This window comes from Acartia tonsa, chromosome 1 (genome assembly GCF_053477335.1).
Source record: "Acartia tonsa isolate MP-2025a chromosome 1, ASM5347733v1, whole genome shotgun sequence".
NCBI lineage: Eukaryota > Metazoa > Arthropoda > Copepoda > Calanoida > Acartiidae > Acartia > Acartia tonsa.
This window is the reverse complement of record NC_137260.1, coordinates 27,915,274-27,937,256: the sequence shown is the minus strand read 5'-3', so window position 1 is coordinate 27,937,256 and position 21,983 is coordinate 27,915,274. Positions and strand designations below refer to the sequence as shown.

Below are 21,983 nucleotides of genomic sequence, written 5' to 3'. Positions count from 1 at the left end.
CTGAAGGGGCAAAGGCCCAGTCTAACAAAACTGGGGTGTTCATATTACTACTTTTTAGTTTACTATTTGTAGAAAAATGTCTATAATATAATACAATACATGGTTTCAAGTATGGATTAGACGGGTCTGATCCAGCGAATATTAATTGGTTTCGTAGACATACTGGAAAATCATAAAAAATCATGGACAGAATGACGGACAGGCAGAAAAGTGAATTGTAGAGTACCATTGCATTTTATTCTTTCTTAGTTAGTATTTGTTTCCACAGAGGGAGGAGACAATTGACTGATTATTACAATAGTACAAAAGTTTTACAATAACGTTTTCTTATTCGTTGGCTTTGATTGGTTGATTAAATTGTGTTTATAAACGTTTGAACCACTAATTTTAATCTACAGAAGGGGTTATTTAGTGCGTCATCATTATGGATGTGCATTAAATCATTAAAGATAAAAAAAGGGTGTGTAAAAATGCAGACATTGAAAAAATTCAAACTGCTTGGCTTGTGTGAATAGTAGAAAAATGCTATGTATAATTAAATCGTTAGAACCGACATAAGCTCTATTTTTTGAAAATATAAGTACAATTTTTGTGCTATTTTTAGTTTAGAAGCTGTATTGATAAATGTGAGAAAAGTGGAATTTTTTTTTTGAGTTTTAAGTCAGTTGGGACATTCTACCACATAGCTCATAAATTAGAGCGCAGTGATATGTCAGACATTAAACTGACAATTAAACAGAGAAAATGGAGATGGTTGGGGCACACTCTAAGGAAAGGGCATGATGATATAACCAATCAAGCCTTGACTTGGAACCCCTACATAGGAAAGAGGAAACCAGGTAGACCAAAATCAAAAAATAGACTTCCTAACGGTTCTAACGATATGTTTAACATTTTTCTACTATTAACACAAGCCGCGCAATTTCAATTTAAAAAATGTCTGCATTTTTTTTTGCACACCCTTTAGCTTTGCTTAAGTGAAAGCTTTTTATTACATTAAGTTTTAAGTCTTAAGTATGTGTTATAACATATAACATAGGCCAAAGTTAAACTTTATCTAAGAGTGATAGGACAATGGCAGATTGGTTATCATACCTTTTTACATAAAAATGAAATGGTTTGGCAAGGATAATTAATATTCCATTGTCCTTTACCATTATCCCAAAGTTAATTAAATCTATAAGGCCTTTGAATCTAATATATTAAGCTATTTGAAATATATCTAAATCTATTTTTACAGTTTTAAAGTCCTGAGATAAGAATTACCTTTACATAAATTCAATCCACCTACAATGAAAGCAAAAATAGACAGGCAAATTTCTGGATTCTATTTTGTACTTCAGTTTGAATTTTCATTGGTTTGAAATAAATGCACATTCCCATATAAACAACCCCTTAAATAGTGGATGTAAATATTCATTTATTTCCCGGGTATGATCATTTATATCCCTGGTATGATTTTAGAAGATTTTTAATTTTTTTTGGAAGATTTTATAATTTTTATTAATTACTAAAAGAAAGAAAAATTATACCAGGAAAATAAATGAAATTTAAAAACCAAAATTAAACCACATTTTACTAGCATAAAAATGAGTTTTTGTTTAAATGAGAATGATATTCCTGTCCAGTTTTTTGTTTAGGAAAAAACTGGACAGGAATACCCCATTTAAAATAATCTTTGTCTAAGAAAAGATAAATATACCATGCATGATTTTATTTTACTTTTTGGGCTAATTATTATCACTGACAGAAAAGTAAAAATAAGTAATTTTTCTGTTGATTTTTTGGTATCTGTGTATATAAAAGGAAACGGCATTATCCTCTTAGGAATTTTTTTTACCAATTTTGAAAATTTGGGTACTCCCCCCCCTCCCCCCTCCTAACAGAGTCTGAATTCAATCTAAGGCAAAGTCTTGGTGAACTAGACTTTCCTTTGACCTTTTCTCCCTTGCCCCGTCCAGACATACAGAGGCAAGGGTAATAGTAGGGGGGGATTGAGTGTAAAGGGGAAGAAAAGGGGGAGGCGGAAAATGTTTAAATTTCGAGTGCTGTGGCCAGAGATGTTCGTTGTCGGGTGGGTACTCAAAATTTCAAAAAACTATTTTAAGTTAGGTTAGGTTAGGTTATAGGCTAGGGAGCCGAGCACTGCGGCCAGAGATGTTCGTTGTTGGGGGTACTCAAATTTTCTAAAGAAGGCGTCTTAACTTTTTTGCTTTTTATTTAATTAAGATAGCTAGCCGGTTCTTTTAGTAAGTAATAGATGTAAAATGGTCCATAGAATTTAGATATGCAATCGGTTTTTATGTAGACCTCGTATTTTTGAAGTAATTTAAGTTTTAAAAAAAAATAATTAAGTCGGTTTTAAGGTACTAAACCGCAACAAAATAAAAGAAGAAAATTGCCAGTATGAACAAAAATAGTAAGATCTTTAATTTGACACCTTACTTTTAAAATTCTGTTGAGTAATTATTGAAAAAATCTATTTTTTTAACCTTGGTTTAATAAAAACTTTAAACCTAAATATTTTCTTAAACAGACAAAAACAATATGGGTTCATATATCAGAAAAATATTACGAATCCATTCTAAGCAAAATTGAAAAAAAGTAAAAACTTAAAAAAATAAAAATGGCCTAAAATATTATATTTTTACAGGCAACACTTAATTTTAACTATTAAACTAGCCAATCAAAAATCTCAAAAATTGACGAATCAGGAAGCTTCACCTCAAAACTTAACCAATAGAATTGACAAAAAAAAAGGATAATGTTCATACAGCATATACAATAGATACAACAATAAAAATATTGATACTTACATAACATGTAAAGAATGAAAAAGTATGAACAAATATGCTTCCGTCTGTTTATAAACTTCAAAACAATGCAGTTAAAAATGCATTATTGTTTCTTGTGTTAAAAAAATATATGTTACAGTGTATGTACATTTGTTTAGGTTTTGTTCAGGTTTTGTTCAAGTCAGCCCTTTAAAGCCAAAATTATGATTCTTAAAATAAACTTATATTTTTATTATAGTTTTATAAAACTTTTTCAATTTTGCTTAGAATGGATTTGTAATATTTTTCTGATTCTAAAGGTATATATGAACCCATATTTTTTATGTCTGTTGGAGAAAATATTTAGGTTTAAAGTTTTATTAAACCGAAGTTAAAAAAATAGATTTTTTCAATAATTACTCAACAGAATTTTAAAAGTAAGGTGTCAAATTACAGATCTTACTAATTTTGTTCATACTGGCAATTTTCTTCTTTTATTTTGTTGCGTTTTAGTACCTTAAAACTGACTTAATTATTTGTTTAAAAAACTTAAATTACTTCAAAAATAAGAGGTCTACTAAAAAAACCTATTGCATATTTGAATTCTATTTCACATCTATTACTTACTAAAAGAATCGGCTAGCTATCTTAAATAAAAAGCAAAAAAGTTAAGACGCCTTCTTTCAAAAAACTATTTTAGGTTAGGTTAGGTTATAGGTCAGGGAGCCGAGCGCTGCGGCAAGAAATGTTTGTTGTTGGGGGTACTCAAATTTTCAAAATTTCAAAAAACTATTTTAGGTTAGGTTAGGTTAGGTTATAGGCTAGGGAGCCGAGCGCTGTGGCCAGAGATGATACAACTGATACAAGCAACTTTTACTATAAATGTCTAAGGATTTATTTACTCCATCCACTTTTAACTCACAAATCAGACCAAATTGTTCAGTAATTGATCAGTAATTTACCACAAAAATGCACAATTAAATAAGCAATTAATCTCTTAGTGCTTACTTACACGGTGAGAGATTACTAGGGAAATATTAAGATGAAATAAATTGAACAAAAAAATTACAAATATATACAATTGAATTAATTAATAAACGACTTTTTAAATTTTGAATACTCATTTGATACCCTTTTTAAAGTATTCTTTTAAAATAAACAAAACATCTTTTATATACGCTCTTTGTATGTTTTGTTTATTTAATTAAGAATATACAACAATGTTTAAATTATATATAAAATCTATGCTTTTTTTCACAATTGACATAATTTTGAAATAGTATGGTACATTTCTATTATGTCGATGTTAAAAAAGGAATGGAAGATTACAGAAACATAGATATTAAAAATGTAAACCATGATTCCAGTTTCGCCTCTATTGAAAGTGGAATCTTACATTTCAAAAATTGTATCGGCGTTGAAGATATCTTCACCAAGAGAGGCAAAAGTGGAATCTTACATTTCAAAAATCGTATCGGCGTTGAAGATATCTTCACCAAGAGAGGGGAAAGTGGAAGGGTAGATAACAGTTTTAGAGGGTCCAAACCATAATCATAGATTATAGTTCTGCTTCTATAAAAATGGATTCAACTCCCTAACTGTTAGCCCTAAAAAGAAAGGTTAACATCTGAAGATTGAAAATATTAAGTACAGGAATAGCCTAAAAGAAAATTTAAAAGTTTAAGAACATCTTAACACACAACTTCAATTAAATTTTATATGAGGAAAGCGATTTTAAGAAATACAAGAAATAACGAAAAAGTAAAAGAAGAAAATGAAATTTCATATTATAGGACGAAAGACTTTACGAGTCTCCATGCTAATATAGAAATGTTTAAGTTGAGAGGGAGCAAAAGCAGGTATAGGACAATGGTTAATAAACTAACCTTTCTTTAAAATTGGATGAATTAGGTAGTTTTTTAATAATCAAAGAAATATAAGCAGACTGGAAAACATGAAAGCTTTAGGGATAAGTTATTAACAGCGTAAATAAAGATAAATTGGAAAATAACAACGAATAATCTTTACTTTTGGAGTAGTTTCGCTATTAAAAATGATTTATGGCAGATTTTTTTTTGCCAACAAAACTATCCCGGCCTATAAATATAAACATACAGATAACAACGATGACAACATCCATAAGTTGCGAAGCACAAAAAACTCATGGATAGACAAACAGTTAAAGTGAGTTACAGAGCAGATGTTGTTAAGTTGTCATAAACAAACTAAGATAGTATACAAATCATAGAAAAAATCCCGAAACCATCCAATGGAATAAGTATTAATGTGTTTTGAAGCATGGCCGACAGACCGACGGATAAAGTAAATTGTATTTATAAACCTAATGCTCATTGGTACATAAATCTTCACCAAAAATTTAAGTTGTCTATCTAAAATAGCAGTCAAGCAATCACATTTCCCCCAGAGCGTTATGGACTGACAGACAGACAAAATGAATTATAGTGTAGATTCACTACTAAAAATGACCAGAGCTATCTGTCAGGTTCTTGTGTTATATGATTTATGAACAGTTACAAGTTAACACCAAATTTTTATTATCTAACTCACAATGGTATACAAACATACATGTGATGAAGATAGACATAGTTTAAAATTTACAGCACATTAGATTAATATCAATAAACTACAAGTTGACAAAGAACAAATATCAAAATTCGCTTTCAAATTCATAGTAGATTTAGTCGTCTGAATAAGTTCCTTTCAAATCTAAGGAATTATCAACCCTTACAGGTCTTGATAAAAAACTTATCCAACTTAACCTAGCCTATCTAACATCTATTATTCACCCTTAAGATGTGCCCCTTGCACGTTTAAGGTTAAGGAGGGTCAGAAATATAGTCTAAAACCATCCTGGACCTATGAAAGGTTCCTTAAATGGAGAAATCAATCAGTTCAGTAGTTATAAAAATAATCGTAAACCTGAATTCTTTATAAAGAAGGATCATGATTTGAAATAATGATGCAAATAAAAAATCTTCCAATTCTGATTTATAACAAAATCTGTTAAATGTGATCCATTGTGTATAAGTTTGAGGATAGAAACACTAGGGCCATTTATGAAAAGGTCAAGATAACAATCTCAACATACAACAATTATATAATAAGAACATATATCCAACTTTTTATCAGGAAAAGGGTTAAGGATTTAAGAAAAAAGATTCTATATTTTTTGTCTGTAGCAAAAGATCTAACAATCAAATTGGCTTACACTTTCAGTAAAGCGTAATTTAATTAGTTTGACTATCAAACAGATCCTTTTTTCAAACCTCTAAAGAAAGCAACAGATTTTCTATGAAAGTGTGGGGGCTTATGGTTAGGGGCAAAGACTCAATATTTATTATAAAGTAAATCTTTGATATTAATCTTTAAATTAAACTTAATTCCTTTCTATGGTTACAATCAAGTTTGATAGAGTTAGAAGAGATAAGAAAAAAATCTTCCAATATTACCGTTTTTCGTACATATGCCAAAGAATAAAGAAATAAGAAAGTGGTTTAAAATAATTTGTAATTTATTGATAATTTAATATTTTGATTTATCTTTTTTTGTCACAGTTGAAGCATTTTTACAGTTTTAGAAACCCATGCTAATGATATTGTAGTATACTTAAAGTGTAGTAATACATCCGACTTATATATAATAGAAAGATCTCTCTACCAATGACCATACATTTTCAATTACAGGGAAGATTGTTACAAGTCTTATAAACGTCCAGTAATAAAGGTACTAAGAAAGAGAGGTAATGTCTGATTGAGCCAATAAATGAATCGCATCGGAGCATACATGAAATCTCATTGGTTAAATTAAACTGAAGTTTTCTAGATTTTCCATTAGAGTTTATTAGAGCTGTTCTTTCGACTTTTACTCGAATCAAGTCCACCACATGAAGTACTGCCTTCATATTGTTGTTTCACATCTATGTTTTATCTGTGCATTAATAATAAACATGCTTCATCTATTGCAATCGTTGTAAAATAATAAAAATCCCTTCATGAATTTGAGTTAATAAAATCATATTTATTTCTTGAGTTCCTATTAAAACAAAAAATAATATCTTGGACTTCAAATGTACATAATTTATAATCTTTAAATCGTAATTCGTATCTATTATAAACATTTAAAATACATAAATTCATAGTTTGTTTCATGTTTACCTCGAAATAAATTATATAAAAATAAAATAACAACAAATAGCAATACAACAGTACGTTCGTTACGTTTTCAACAGGACCCAGCGTTGTACTGTGTATACACTGTACACATATGGGTAAGAGGAAAGGGCATATTTTTTTCATTTTGTTCATATAAAGAGTCAGCTGTAAATAGTCGCATTTCTCAAGATAAAGCTTTTCTCACGTAAATTATATCGTGTTAAAATTTATTTTCTAGTATAGTGTAAAGCATATTACAAATCCTTTATTGCGTTCTTATGTAATTTTGACCCCCATGATAAAAAATCGAAAAGATGTGAAGGGGGTTGAAAAAATGTCGGCCCCGACTACGATTTATATATTAATTTACTCATCCCAAATTTTAATTAACCCCTTACACTTACCCCCCAACCCATACTTAAACTTAAGAGAGATTAGTTGCAAAAAAGCTTTTATAAAGCTCTTTCAATGGCTCTACAAACATCACTTTAATTAATAAATATAAATATAACCCAAACAATTAATAATGCTGAGTAACTATCTCTATTCCTGGTTATTTTGAAGTAAACTGTAACTTACAAAGAAAATGAAATATTGGTTTACTTTTAAAAAGTCATGATAGCTCATATTTTTTTTGTCCTTGTACCTCTTATTCTGTCCTAGCGGACAGATATTCAACAGTTGTCCGTCCGAAAAATGTGTATTTCATACCAGTTATATAGAGGGATAGGAAAAGAAACTTTTTTTATATCGTGGCTTTTTGAAAAAAACACTCTCATTGGCAAGATTTTGTTATAAACAGGAAATAAGATCATATAAATTAAATAATTCTCTGGATTTTGATTAGTGGAGGGATACCTTTTTACTTAGTTTTCTTTCCTTCCCACACTACAGGGATGTAATATTAATACTAGATGCAAAAAGTAAAATGTTCCTGATATTATTTCAAATCAGTGCTATTATAGTAAAAGTTAATAACAATTAGCTCCAATTCAAGTTATTGTGGATTATTATTTCTCTATGGTACAGATAAGCAACATTAACTTTACATTTTTAAAATGATATTTCTTTTAAAGGAATTAATCAATAAATAGTAATAACGCAGTAGATAATATTTAATGAAAAAGTACCCAAATTGAAGAAGTTTGTCTTAGCAAAAATAACAAATAGCTCCGCAACGGTTGGTCTTTAATATTCTTGTTTTGATTTATAAAATAAACAAACGTATTAATTAATTTTTAGAAAGTACTCGAATATAAAGTTTGTTCCAATATTCAATAACATATTCGTCAAAAGCTTCGCTTCTTTTGGCGGTTGTCATTTTTGTTAGATTTAAAAAAAAGAAAATTAGGTTGACCTTATACATTTACTTTATAACAAATAAGTTTGATCTAGCATAAAATTCTCCAAAATCTCTGTTACTATTGCTTGTTGCTTATATTGTTTAATTTGTATTATGGACAAATTAGGTTGACCTTTTAAAATTTGCTTTAGAAACTAAACAAAACAAAGTTGTAACCTGATAGAACCAGAGAAGCTCTGACCTTCTGCACATGAAGATACCTCGCAGCATTAATCCGCGAACTCTAAAAACAAGGAAGATGACCTTTATAAAAGTTTTGATCTTTGACTATTCATTCATGTCTATGCGTAAAATAAGTATTGCAAAAAAACTGAAAACTAAGGCGAAGTTGAAATATTTAAACTAAATCAAATCAGCAAGTTCAATAAAAACAATCTATTTTGTTTTAATACCAGCGAAATAGTTAAAAGAAAGAAAATCTTTTCTATGATAAAATAAACCATCTTCTTATAGAAGTGTAATATTTAATACATTCATCTAATATAGCTGGATTCTATATCAAACAATCATTTAACTTAACCTAAACTAAAGTAAACATCAAAAGTGAGTGCAATTGCCATTATTTATTAAATTTGACTAAAAAGACATAATCGTCTCTTTAAAGTTATGAATTGTAATTGTTTGTACCTGTCAGGATGATGGATAGCATACATGAGGCTGAGGGTGGAGCCCCAAGATCCTCCAAACACAAACCAAGTATCTAAACCATTTCTTATATTATCTCTATTTTTTTTCTCTTTAAATAAATATGCCATTTGTATATGCAACCATTATTTCAAAAAAGTGGGATGACATCCCCCACCCCCCTCTTCGGACAAAGTCTCTTGAGGCTAGGGCCGAAGCCAAAAGATGTAAAAATTTACTTTACCTATGTTGAGATGCTTTCTTAAAGTTTCAATATCACCAACCAAAGCCTGAATAAAAATATTATGTTACGAGACCACAAACAGTTATAAAATAATTAAGGTTTTATTTAGTTCTTTAATAAAGACACAATAAACAATAAAAGCAAAAGGAGGACATGCTTTGTACAGTGATGTAACAGTTCCTACTTCTGATGATCTATGTTGGAAATTTATAATTTTTATTATTTCTGTAACTCTATATTTGGATAAATTTACTACAGCCCCTTTGATTAGTGTTCTACCTTTCTTACCCTGACCCTTCGGGACTCTACCTGTGTATTATTATCCTGTAATTCTGCATGTGGAGTAGATTTACCACATCCCCTCTGATCAAATATCACAATGTTGTACTTCTCGGGGTTGAAGTAACGCCTAAACGAAAATAATCATTAGATATAATTATTAAAGTCATTTTATTAGTTTTAGTAATAACAAAAGTAAGCTTTACAAATAAACTTTGCTTTAGTCTACTTCAAACACCAAACTCATGAATCTCATTTTATATTAACAAATATAAAACTATGAAATCCACTGCAACTAATATTTATACCTGCAATCAGGCACTATAATACTAATATTTATACCTGTAATCAGGCATGCTACCACCAACAGGACCTCCATGAAGTACAACAACAGGAACACAGCTATAATACTAATATTTATACCTGTAATCAGGCATGCTACCACCACCAGGACCTCCATAAAGTAGAACAACAGGAACACAGCTATAATAGTAATATTTATACCTGTAATCAGGCATGCTACCACCACCAGGACCTCCATAAAGTAGAACAACAGGAACACAGCTATAATAGTAATATTTATACCTGTAATCAGGCATGCTACCACCACCAGGACCTCCATGAAGTACAACAACAGGAACTCCATCAGCTACACCGCTGACTTCCCAATACAGGGTATGTAGGTCGCTTACCTAGAGTTAGAAAATATAGGCTAGATTCAATTTGTCTTCAATGTGTACTAATATTTAACTATCACTATTCCTCCAAATAACTGCTGTTATTGTTATAAGGGAAATTTACAAAATAGAATGGCATTTATGTAGAAAGCTGCAATTAAAAAAAACTTAGACAAGAGGTGTAATGTGAAGATTTATATAACAAAATTTAAGTGTAAAGAATATGTGTAGGAAAACAAGAAGAAACAAGGATGACAACATCCATAAAAGCGAAGCACTGAAATAATAGGACAAACGGACATTAACACTTGTATAGTGTCAGAACTGAATAATCAGAATATAATAGTCGAAGCAAAATAAAAGACATACTTACATTCTTAGGACTTGAATAAAGTGTTGCTTCGCTTATAATATTGTTCTTTGTTGTCCCAGGAATTAATATACCAAAAATCAGATCAAACGGACATTTAGATCACATAAAAATTTGTTGTTAAAAAAGTAGAAAAATCAACATGTTTAAAATGGACGTACGGACATTCTGGTAATGATTATAGAGTTATAGATTAAATTAACGAATAAAAGCTATCTATCTCGGACGGACGTACGGACCGACCCTAATTATAGAAAAGCTTCGCTTTTAAAAACGAATATAAATCAATTTTACTTCCCCCTTTCAAATGAATGAAATTATGAATGGAAGGAATGGTCAGGGATATGACCACACTTCAGAAAAACTATTTTGCCCCTTTTTCTGGTGATTAAAAACATCAGTTTGAATGTTTCAAGCCTCTTATATGTGCATTGTTAACAGAACTCATATCTTTTCCCCCAATATGAATGTCAACAAACTTTTGGCTTGCTTCATTGCAATAAATCTAAAATTGTTCTTAAAAATAATTAAAACCAGAATTAACAGTAAATTACATCGTATATAAGCCTGATAATTTGCTGATATACTTCTACAACAGATAAACCCTAGGAATGGCCTCTAAGTTGTAAGTATGTTAGAAGACCATGAATTACATCAAGTGACAACTAACATGCAAATAAATAACCAACAATTTAACACTTGTAAACTTTTTATATATGGACAATAGGTTTAAATTTCATATTATTAAAAAAAAACAAATGTTTCTAAAATTATTCGATTTTCAATGGATAAGATAGGGCACTCGCTTAAAATTCTGGGTACAAACAGATAGAGTTTACTCAAGCAGGGGCGTCCAAGCTTTTTTTTTTGGGGGGGGTAAAAAATTTTAGGGGGGGGGGTAATTCGTGTTTGGGGGGGGTAAAATGGCGCGCGAAGCGCGCCGAAATTTTTTTTTACCCCCCCCAAAATTTTTACCCCGGGGGTAAAATTTGATTGGGGGGGGTAATTACCCCCCCTAAAGTCTGTTGGGGGGGGTAAATACTCCCCCCAAATCTGTTGGGGGGGGTAATTACCCCCCCCAAACTAATTTACCCCGGGGGTAAAATTTTTGGGGGGGGTAATTTAATTATGTAAAAAAAGCACCTACCTAATCTATTAAGTTAATAAGTACTATCCTATAACATAAAGTAGTAAGTAAGGTTTATTTGACTATAGCTTCAGATTTCATTACTTTTAATACTGAGTTCTCCTTTTTAGGAAAGCTTCACATAGATCCCATGATGGTTCCACACTATTATAGGTCAATCCTTTGAGTGGTTTTAGGCTATTTTTCTCCTCCCTTTTTACCCTTTAGAAAACACGAGTTCTTAGATGCTAAGGGCGCCACTACTATTCAAATATATAGTAGTATCTCATTCTTTAGAACATAAAAATACAATAATTAACTCACTAACCAATGAACCAATATGATTATACTTTAAAGTGAAGCGTCTTATAGGTCCTGGTAAGTTTTATAACTAGTTTTGAGAAAACTAAACAAGCTTTTTTTATGATTTCAATGGAATTGAATGCTTATTCTGTCCCATGAAGACGTCTAGACTCCTAACTCTTACCCGTTTTTGTACAACCCAATCTTTTTCTGACCTTTAAAAATAATCAAAAAATGTTTTTTTTCTCGTTCGACTTTGAGACCCAATAAGTACCCGTAAAAATCATCTCACAAAAATTTGCTTTTATACTTTTTTGTAGGCAATTTAACAACAAACAACTTATGTTTCATGTAATTTTCTGTCAATCGATTAGAACATGGAGATAAATGTCATTTAATGAAGATATGTCAAAATAATAACGATTTCGCCTAGCAACTGACTTGGCCCTGCCCTACCCTTAAGATTTTATGACTGACTGACAGTTTGCAATGATATAAAGCTTGATATTTCAACGACTAATGTACTACTTATTTTATTTTTGGTAACACAGTTCACCAAAATAACTTTAAATCTTTTTTTTCAATTAAAATATAACTTCACTTTTTTATTCTCGTTTAGCGTGTATGATGAAATTTGTAAACAATAACAATCTGTCTGCTATGAACGTATTCGTAAGAAACCTGTTTTTTGGAAGCCGGTTTAAATGTCGTCTTCAAGATCTGATTTAATTGAAACATTAGGATATACTTTTCATTAACTATTAGGAGACCAAACAAGGAACATAAAATATATTACACCTCAAGGCTCGAGTCACACTATGACTTTTTTTAGGGGGGGGGGGGGGGGGCGGGGATTACTCCCTTCCCCCCCCCAAAAAAAATTTTCAGTAAAATTTTTTTTTTAAGAACATTCAATTTGGGGGGGGTAAATACCCCACCCAAAAAAACTTTTTTAAAGAACATTTATTTTGGGGGGGGTAATTACCTCCCCCAAAATGGTTTGGGGGGGGTAAATACCCCCCCCAAAATCGTTGGGGGTGCCTAAGGCACCCCCAAGGTAGGGGTAATTTTTTTTTGGGGGGGGTATTGTTCACAAAATTTTGGGGGTGCCTACGGCACCCCCAAAATCGTTTGGGGGTGCCAAATGGCCCATTACCCCCCCCCTTGGACGCCTATGACTCAAAGCATAACAAATATGTAATGCTTTGAATTATCCCCTACCCCACTCCAAAACCAAAAAAATATAGTATATTTATAGTATATTTTTTCCCCCATATAGTATATATAGTATATTTTTTTTCACTCATATAGTATGATATAGTATCGGACTTTGAATTATTTAGTAAAACATAGTATATACATCATCAATAATACCTCAAAGCAAATTTGTAATCAAAGCAATCTCGCATATAATTAAGTAAATTCTATGAAAAATAACTGATATTTAAATCATAATCACAAACACATATATATTTTAAAGGATTTTCTCCATCTCTTTCTTACTGTAGCAGTGGCGTGCGAAGCACTTTGTCTTAATCAAAGAGCCCCTCGGAGGCACCTTGCTTTAGTGGGGGCATTTTGATTATATATACCAATTTTAAATAAGGGCGATTTAAGAAGTGGGATTACTTGATGGGCCATAATCCCTTTCTATTCCCTCATCTCTTTATCGCCATCCCTTCTCCCCACCCTGAAATGACTGGGAGCTAAAAGACATCTTGCAACAAGGATGACAACATCCATAAGTAGCGAAGCAGAAAAAATCGTAGATGGGAATACGTACAGGTAGATTTAAAAGGGTTTTACTAAAATCAAGAATAGATTTATTGGATAAAATATATATGAAACCTTGTTTTATTTTGTATGATGACGATGGTCAAAGTAAATTATATTAAAGATGCTCATAACAATGGGAAAAATTATTTTGATACTGATATCCCATAAAAGTTTGAAAATTGGATCAAAATAAACAAAGATCTTGGGAAATATGTAAAACATATAAAAATAGCCAAAAACCTGAAAAAAGGCAGTCTGGCCGCCATGGTTGTTTTCAAAAAACGACAAAAAATTCAATTTTTAAATCCTTAAAAACTTTAAAAATTTGGAAAATCGGACCATATACACTGAAGATATGGAAAAAAGTGTTAAATATATTTATAAATAGCCTAAAACCTGCCAAAAAGGCAGTCTGGCCGTCATGGTTATTTCCTTTAAAGACGGGAAATTTAATTTTGATATCTACAACTAAAAAAATTTTGAAAATCGGACTATAAACACTGAAGATATGGAGAAAAATGTTAAAAATATAAAAAAACAGCCTAAAACCTGCTGAAAAGGCAGTCTGGCCGTCATAGTTGTCTTCTTTAAAAGACGGGAAATTTAATTTTGATATCTATAACTGAAAAAATTTTGAAAATCTGACCATACACTTAAGATATGGAGAAAAATGTGAAAAATATAAAAATAGCCTAAAACCTGCTAAAATGGCAGTCTGGCCTTCATGATTGTTTCTTTAATCGACAGGAAATTTAATTTTGATATCTGTAACTGAAAAAATTTTGAAAATCGGACCATAAACACTGAAGATATGGAGAAAAATGTGAAAAATATAAAAATAGCCTAAAACCTGCTAAAAATCGGTCCGACCGCAAATGATGTTTTATATCAATTGTGCTCCTTAATAATGGGAATGTTGTCAAAAAATTTTAGCATTCTATCTTTTATAGGAGCTGAGTAAATCCCATTTCCCCCATAGCGTTACGGACTGACGGACTGACTGACTGACGGACGGACAAAGTGAATTATAGAGTAGCTTCGCTACTAAAAAAAAGAATATTACCCCCCCCCCCCCAACCTCCACCACCACACCTAATGGAATTAAAACATTTCTTTATGGGAGGGAGGATGATACAAAAGGTTGATTAACCCACATTAAAAAAATTAGGTGGGGGCGAGATAAAAACTCTCATTTTGAAAATAATTTAGAAAATCACATTTCCCACAAAGCATTACGGACTGACAGACATAGTGAATTATAGAATTACTATCGGTTACGCCCCTAGAGGCCTCTAGTAGCACTTTAAATGTTTATTTTTTTATTTCTATTTTTTTATTTCAAATACCTATCTGGTTTGAGAAACAAAAACTTTCTATGTTGCGATCGTCTCTACGTAAATAATTTGATTTTTTTTGTGATTTCTCTTGGGAGGTTGGTGGTACCTTACCTAAATATAGTTATAAACCTTCCCGGAACCTATGAAAAGCTACTCTGTTAAGGAGAACCTGATCGGTTCAGCGGTTAGCAAGATCCTTCAGTACCGACAGACACCCCTGACAGAACTATGACTCTGGCAGAGAACAACTATTTTAGGTTAGGTTATAAGCAAGGGGGCCAAGCGGGGGGAGGGGTTTAAAAAAATTTTAAAAGTGAAAAAAAATATTATCAAGAGGATAATGCTAAAAAGTTATATCACCATCTCCCACCCTTTTATTGGCACTTTAAAAATCTGTCACTTTAAAGTGGAGTTCGCAAGAATTTGCTAGTGCAGTGCGCGAAACGCTCCTAGAAAATTTTACAACCCCTTTAAACAAAAATGGTGGTGTTATTTTATCAAGTCAGTAATATAGGTAGATTGTTGTGTGTTTAAAATATACACACAAAAAATGATAAACTTTACTGAACATCATATGATATATTTATATACCTAATGTTATTCATTTACACAAAAAAAGTTTTAAGTATAAGACTTAGATATATGTCAAAGCAGTTTAAAATGTACTTGTAAATTAGTAATCCTTGGTAGGTATATTTTCCCTAAATTGAACAAAAAGTTTAAAAAGTAACGGCTAGTTTTTTTGTTGTTGCTATTTTTAGGGCAAATCGGTCATAAATCACGTAGCAATCAACATATGTTTGCTTTAAATCATGTATGATGATACCAAAAACTACTTTTTTAATTTCTAGTACCAGCAACTACTGAGTATTATGTGGAGATAGGGTGTCCCATAGTGTAGTGATTAGCGCACTACGCTGTGGTTGGGAGAAACCGAGTTCAAGTCCCCACATAGACTTTGCACTTGGTTGACAAATGCTGTCGCAATTTGTCAGATTATGATCACGCCACCTTCCCTAAGATGCCCTAGGGTTGAAAGGGTGGAGATTTGTAGGAAGTTAGGATTCTACAAATCAAGCAGCACTAACCATGCTTTCCCTCATCCATGCTCCTCGTATGAGAGTGCCATTAATTAGGGTGCCTTAATATGGAACACCTGCCAAAACTCTAGGTCTGGGTGATGTAATAATTGAGTAGCTTCCACGAGAATTGCGAGTCAGCTTGTAATGTAACATAGAATATAATCAGCTGTGCACGAAGCTTACCAATCTAAGATTGACTAAAGGATTCACACTTCCAGTCTCCGTGTGCATCTGAGTCCTAACTTCAGAGAATCATGGCTACAACAACAACAACATGTGGAGATAGGTTTCGTGACAGATTTGCCCTGAAAATAGTTACAAAATGGCTAAACGGCTTAGCCGCCTACCGTTCGCTGTTTCTTTTCCAACTTTTTGTTCAATTTAGGGGAAAATTACCTATCAAGGATTACTCATGCCAAATTTCGTAATGAAATTAGGATTTTAAGTACCATTTAATCATTGATTTCGAGATGGATGCATTATCCCCCCCGCCTTATTGGTAATAATTGGCAATTTCGTAATATGGTAAGATTAAAGGAAGCTTTTTAAGGGGCGTTTCATCATATCAAAGTAGCTTTTGATAGGTTATTTTAGGTTAGGTTAGGTCAGATAAAGGTTAATGATTGCCACGCACGGGCTAGAAATAGGAGAAAACCTACTGTGAAAATAGGACAAAACACTCCTTAAGAGGTTTTTCACAAAACTGACAAAATCCGTTTTTTGTTATATAAATGTAATATTATATAGTAAAAATAGTAAATTTTGGTCAAATAAAAGTAATAATATATAGTATATATAGTAAATTTTGGTCATATAGTATGATATAGTATCCAGATTCATCCTATATAGTATTTATAGTATATATAGTATGCAGTGGTCGCCCTGCATATTGATGGGTTCTATTTATTTGGACACCTGCCATACTCAGACTTATATTTTGTCTTTGAACCATCCAACCAACCCCCAATTATACATAATTCTTTAAATATTCAACCAAATAGCTGTTAATGAAAAGCCATATACTCATATGAATTTTCTGCCATTAATGTATCCTTGATACCTACCTTGAGCATGCCAGTATCTCTGACCTCGATAGGGGGATACACAACATCATCAAAAGTTTTCTTGCCACCCATACTTAAATTCCTGAAAAGCAAATAAGAATCTTAATATTAAAATCTTGAATATTAGAAACCTACAACACCATTTTATACTCATTATTGAAAAGAGAGTGAATTTTTTTGTGATTAATATGACAAATTGTTAGATTTAAATGCTAAAAAACATAAGCAAGAGCTAAAAAAGTAGATATTATTCTGAAAGAAGTTGTATCAACTTTTTTGCTTTTTATTTAAGATAGCTAGCCGGTCCTTTCAGTAAGTAGTAGATGTAAAATTTTTCATAGAATTCAGATATGCAATCGGTTTTTTTTGTAGACCTCTTATTTTTTAAGTAATTTAAGTTTTTAAAAAAAATAATTAAGTCGGTTTTAAGGTACTAAAACGCAACAAAATAAAAGAAGAAAATGGCCAGTATGAACAAAAATAGTAAGATCTTTAATTTGACACCTTACTTTTAAAATTCTGTTGAGTAATTATTGAAAAAAATCTATTTTTTTAACCTCGGTTTAATAAAAACTTTAGGCCTAAATATTTTCTCAAACAGACATAAAAAACATGGGTTCATATATACCTTTAGAATCAGAAAACTATTACGAATCTATTCTAAGCAAAATTGAAAAAGTTTTATAAAACTATAATAAAAAAAATAAGTTTATTTTAAGAATCATAATTTTCGGCTTTAAAGGGTTAGCTTAAACCAAACCTGAAAAAAACCTAAACAAAAGACAATGCAATGTAGCAGATATTTTTTAAACACAAGAAACAATAATGTATTTTTAACTGCATTGTTTTGAAGTTTATAAACAGACTGATGCATATTTGTTCATAATTTTTCATTCTTTACATGTTCTTTAATATCACTATATTTATTGTAGTATCTATTGTATATATTGTATGAGCGTTCTCCTTTTTTTCTGGCAATTCTATAGGTTAATTTTATAGATTAAGCTTCCCGATTCGTCAATTTTTGCGATTTGTGATTGGCTAGTTTAGTAGTTACAATTCTTAAAATAACTTTTTTATTTTTTCTATTTTTTATTACAATTTTTTAAAACTTTTTCAATTTTGCTTACAATGGATTCATATTATTTTTCTCATTCTAATGGTATATATGAACCCATATTTTTTATGTCTGTATGACAAAATATTTAGGTTTAATGTTTTGATTAAACCGAGGTTAAAAAAATAGATTTTTTCAACAATTACTCAACAGAATTTTAAAAGAAAGGTGTCAAATTAAAGATCTTACTATTTTTGTTTATACTGGCTATTTTCTTCTTTTATTTTGTTGCATTTTAGTACCTTAAAACCGACTTAATTATTTTTTTTTAAAACTTAAATTACTTAAAAAATAAGAGGTCTACAAAAAAACCGATTGCATATCTGAATTCTATGAAAAATTTTACATCCACTACTTACTGAAAGGACCGGCTAGCTATCTTAAATAAAAAGCAAAAAAGTTGATACAACTTCTTTTGAAAATTAGTTAATAAATCCTTTATTTTTTTGCAGGGATCTGGAATATAGATAATGGACTCTAAAAACTTATATCATAACAGTACCAATATATTGAGGCCACAAATGATAGAACGTGTTTATAAAACTTTGGATACTAGTATACTTTACAATCCAATTCCCCACCCGGCCCTCCCCGATTTTTGTAATCAATAAATACAAAATCATTAGAAATTATTTATTTGTGTTTCGTCTGTAGGTTAAACTTTCCCAGAAGCGAACTGTGACATTTCCAAATCTGTTAGTGAATTTTCTCAAAGTAGTCATTAACTACTCTTGAAAGTCACAACTATGTGGGGTTACAAAAATACATTTTCCCCCGAAACACTAGATAGATTAGCATTAAAATTATTGGATGTTTTTATTGAAGGTTATTTTCAATGTTGACGAATTAAAACATTAAAAAAATTCGAAGATTTTTTCTATTTTTTCGAAGATAAAAAAAACATAAGCATTGAAAACCAAATTGCTATAAAACTATCTAGTCAGTGCAGTGTAAAAAATGTTACTATAAGCAAACTAAAATTTGTGAAAATTGTTTTATAGATGATCAAAAGTAAATATATATGTACATGTATTCAATTAGAACAAGGTCAACAAATATGGACATGTCAGTTGGTGATAAACGGATCCTTTTAGTTCAAAGCAATTCATAAGTAATAGGATGTTTGTCTGTACCGAAAGATCTTACTACTAACTCCTCGACTGATAGGTTTTTTACTATTTTTGGGAAGGGATCGCTCCCCACTCAAAGGAATATTTTTACTTTTAATTTTCAAAACTCAAAATGAAAGATTTTATTACAAAAATTAAAAAATTAGCATTTGTGAACAGCCTTTATGATTTCTGCTGAAATTTGGAAAGGCCTATATATTTTTTTCAAAGGGTAGGGGATTGCGTGGGGGGGAGGGGAGTGTAGGTGGATGTATAAATATTTTCCTGATGCCATGTCCTTTAGAATATATTGATTTTCCCCCATAAAAATTCTAATTTTATATTTATCAAAACTTTTTAATGTATATTTTGTAGCCCAGATTATTTTTTAAAGGTTACTGAGTAGTGAGCATTTAGTTCTGCCTCGTAAACTAAAATATCATCTCACTAAATTTCTCACTAGCTAGACAATTAGTACAAATATGGTACAGGGATGGGGCCTCACAGTATTTATTTTGTTTCTTACTATTCATTAAGTCAAGAGATCTCTACAGAGTCATTCTCTTCATACTTAAAAATATTGTTATTAGTAAATTATTGTTTTTTTTTTGGACCAGGAGAAAAGTTTGGGGCCATACATCTGTCCCTGCTTCAAATTAGAAATTATTATCATAATTTTTCCTTTAACATTTCAATAAAACAAAAGAAAATATCAAATTAGACTACAGTTAGGGAGTTGAATCCATTTTTATAGAAGCAGAAATATAATCTATGATTATGGTTTGGACCCTCTAAAACTGTAATCTACCCTTCCACTTTCCCCTCTCTTGGTGAAGATATCTTTAACACCGATACGATTTTTGAAATATAAGATTCCACTTTTGTCTCTCTTGTTGAAGATATCTTCACCAAGAGAGGCAAAAGTTGAATCTTAAATTTAAAAAATCGTATCAGTGTTGAAGATATCTTCACCAAGAGAGATAAAAGTGGAATCTTATATTTCAAAAATCGTATCGGCGTTGAAGATATCTTCACCAAGAGAAGGGAAAATAGAATCTTACATTTCAAAAATCGTATCGGCGTTGAAGATATCTTCACCAAGAGAGGGGAAAGTGGAAAGGTAGATTACAGTTTTAGAGGGTCCAAACCATAATCATAGATTATATCTCTGCTTCTATAAAAATGGATTCAACTCCCTAACTGGACTATTCAATTGAATTATAAAAGATTAATTATATAATAATAAAAAAAATAAATAAAAAATCAATCAATTTATTATATTCTAATTGCACATTGAATGAGATAACAAATAACAAGAACAATCATGTTTACAAAATTGCTTGACAATAAAAACTAACAGAATTTAAATTTTCTGATATACTTATAAATTTCATATTTTAAAGCAGGTATTTTTTAAAAATGTATACTATATCACTAGTTAATATGACAATTTTCAAATTTATGAAATCAGTCTATAAACATTCTCTCAAGAGAATTGAAAACCCTTATTGTTTTATGCATACACCTACGGTGGCCTAATCCTGCGGGGCCACATAGTACCCATTATAACCTAACCTAACCTGACCTAAAGTAATAAACAAAAACAAGCATAAAACTAATCCCCCTGTTCTTCCAGTTTATTTAAAAAGAAAAGGGGGGTGGGGTTCTTATGGGTAACTCCTAAGAAATATATTCAACTTTGATTAACTTTCTCAGACAGACGTTAGGTCAAAGCTTAATCATAAAATATTCACGCAACTGAGTAAAACATCAAAATCATACAAAACAAACAAATATCTTAAGTCTTAACAATTGAACAACAATTAAGCTATAAAAAGATAAGAAATAATGAAAATGTACTATAAAATCTAATTTTTAATTCACACAACAACTAAAAATCTATCAAACCTTTTAAATAAATTGTTTAACTGAAGAAACTTGTTGAATATTTGCTTATCCTTATAACTGATAAATGATATATTATCACTTGTCTGTTTATATATCTGAGGAGTTACACCACTATAGCAACAATAACTAGACACAATATGCTTTCTATTCAAATATCCAGTTTTATTAAGTAAATTAGAAAATTGACGTATCATCTGCATGAAAGGCGGTAAAAAACAAATGTTGAAACTAACTGTTTATGTTTTTATGTCTGCTACAGTTTTAGCCGACTTTCATTTCAGTTTTGTTACAAAATGAAAGCAGGGCTATCTTTTTATATCCATAAAATTTAAAGAAATAAAATCTTTTTACCCCCGACTGTCGACTATGGCGTAACACGTTGTCGGGAAAATGATAGGCTCGATTCTCGGCCTTCTGCTGGTATGTCAGTTGCGCGACATAATAGTTAGATAGCCTTGGTCCAAAACAGGCACAAAACCTGCACAGTTAGGACTTCCAGACAAAGCATTTGCGATCAAATAATTCGTATTCTAAAGTGTGTTGGACCATATGACTATTAAGCAATTTTTGAATTATTTAGAATATACAAAAACTTCCTTGTAAAGCACAAATAAATTAATCCATTTCTAAGATATGTGTTGTACTTCTTATTTAATCA

At 30.9% G+C, this 21,983-nt stretch overlaps 1 protein-coding gene across 3 annotated transcripts in view; it reads right to left on the bottom strand.

Moving 5' to 3' along the window:
- Nucleotides 1–21,577, bottom strand: part of LOC145316593 (putative proline iminopeptidase) — a 39,289-nt gene extending 17,712 nt beyond the window's left edge. The window contains exons 1-7 of one of the 3 annotated variants that reach the window (XM_080157212.1): nucleotides 21,326–21,577; nucleotides 17,192–17,273; nucleotides 10,042–10,148; nucleotides 9,487–9,586; nucleotides 9,178–9,223; nucleotides 8,937–9,009; nucleotides 8,466–8,532 (exon numbers count right to left, since the gene is read on the bottom strand). In XM_080157212.1, the coding sequence (XP_080013338.1) occupies nucleotides 8,466–8,532; nucleotides 8,937–9,009; nucleotides 9,178–9,223; nucleotides 9,487–9,586; nucleotides 10,042–10,148; nucleotides 17,192–17,273; nucleotides 21,326–21,525 (675 nt within the window). In that variant the 5' untranslated portion in view covers nucleotides 21,526–21,577. The other 2 variants (XM_080157225.1, XM_080157219.1) reach the window with 2 other exon arrangements.
- Nucleotides 21,578–21,983: the final 406 nt, after the last annotated feature.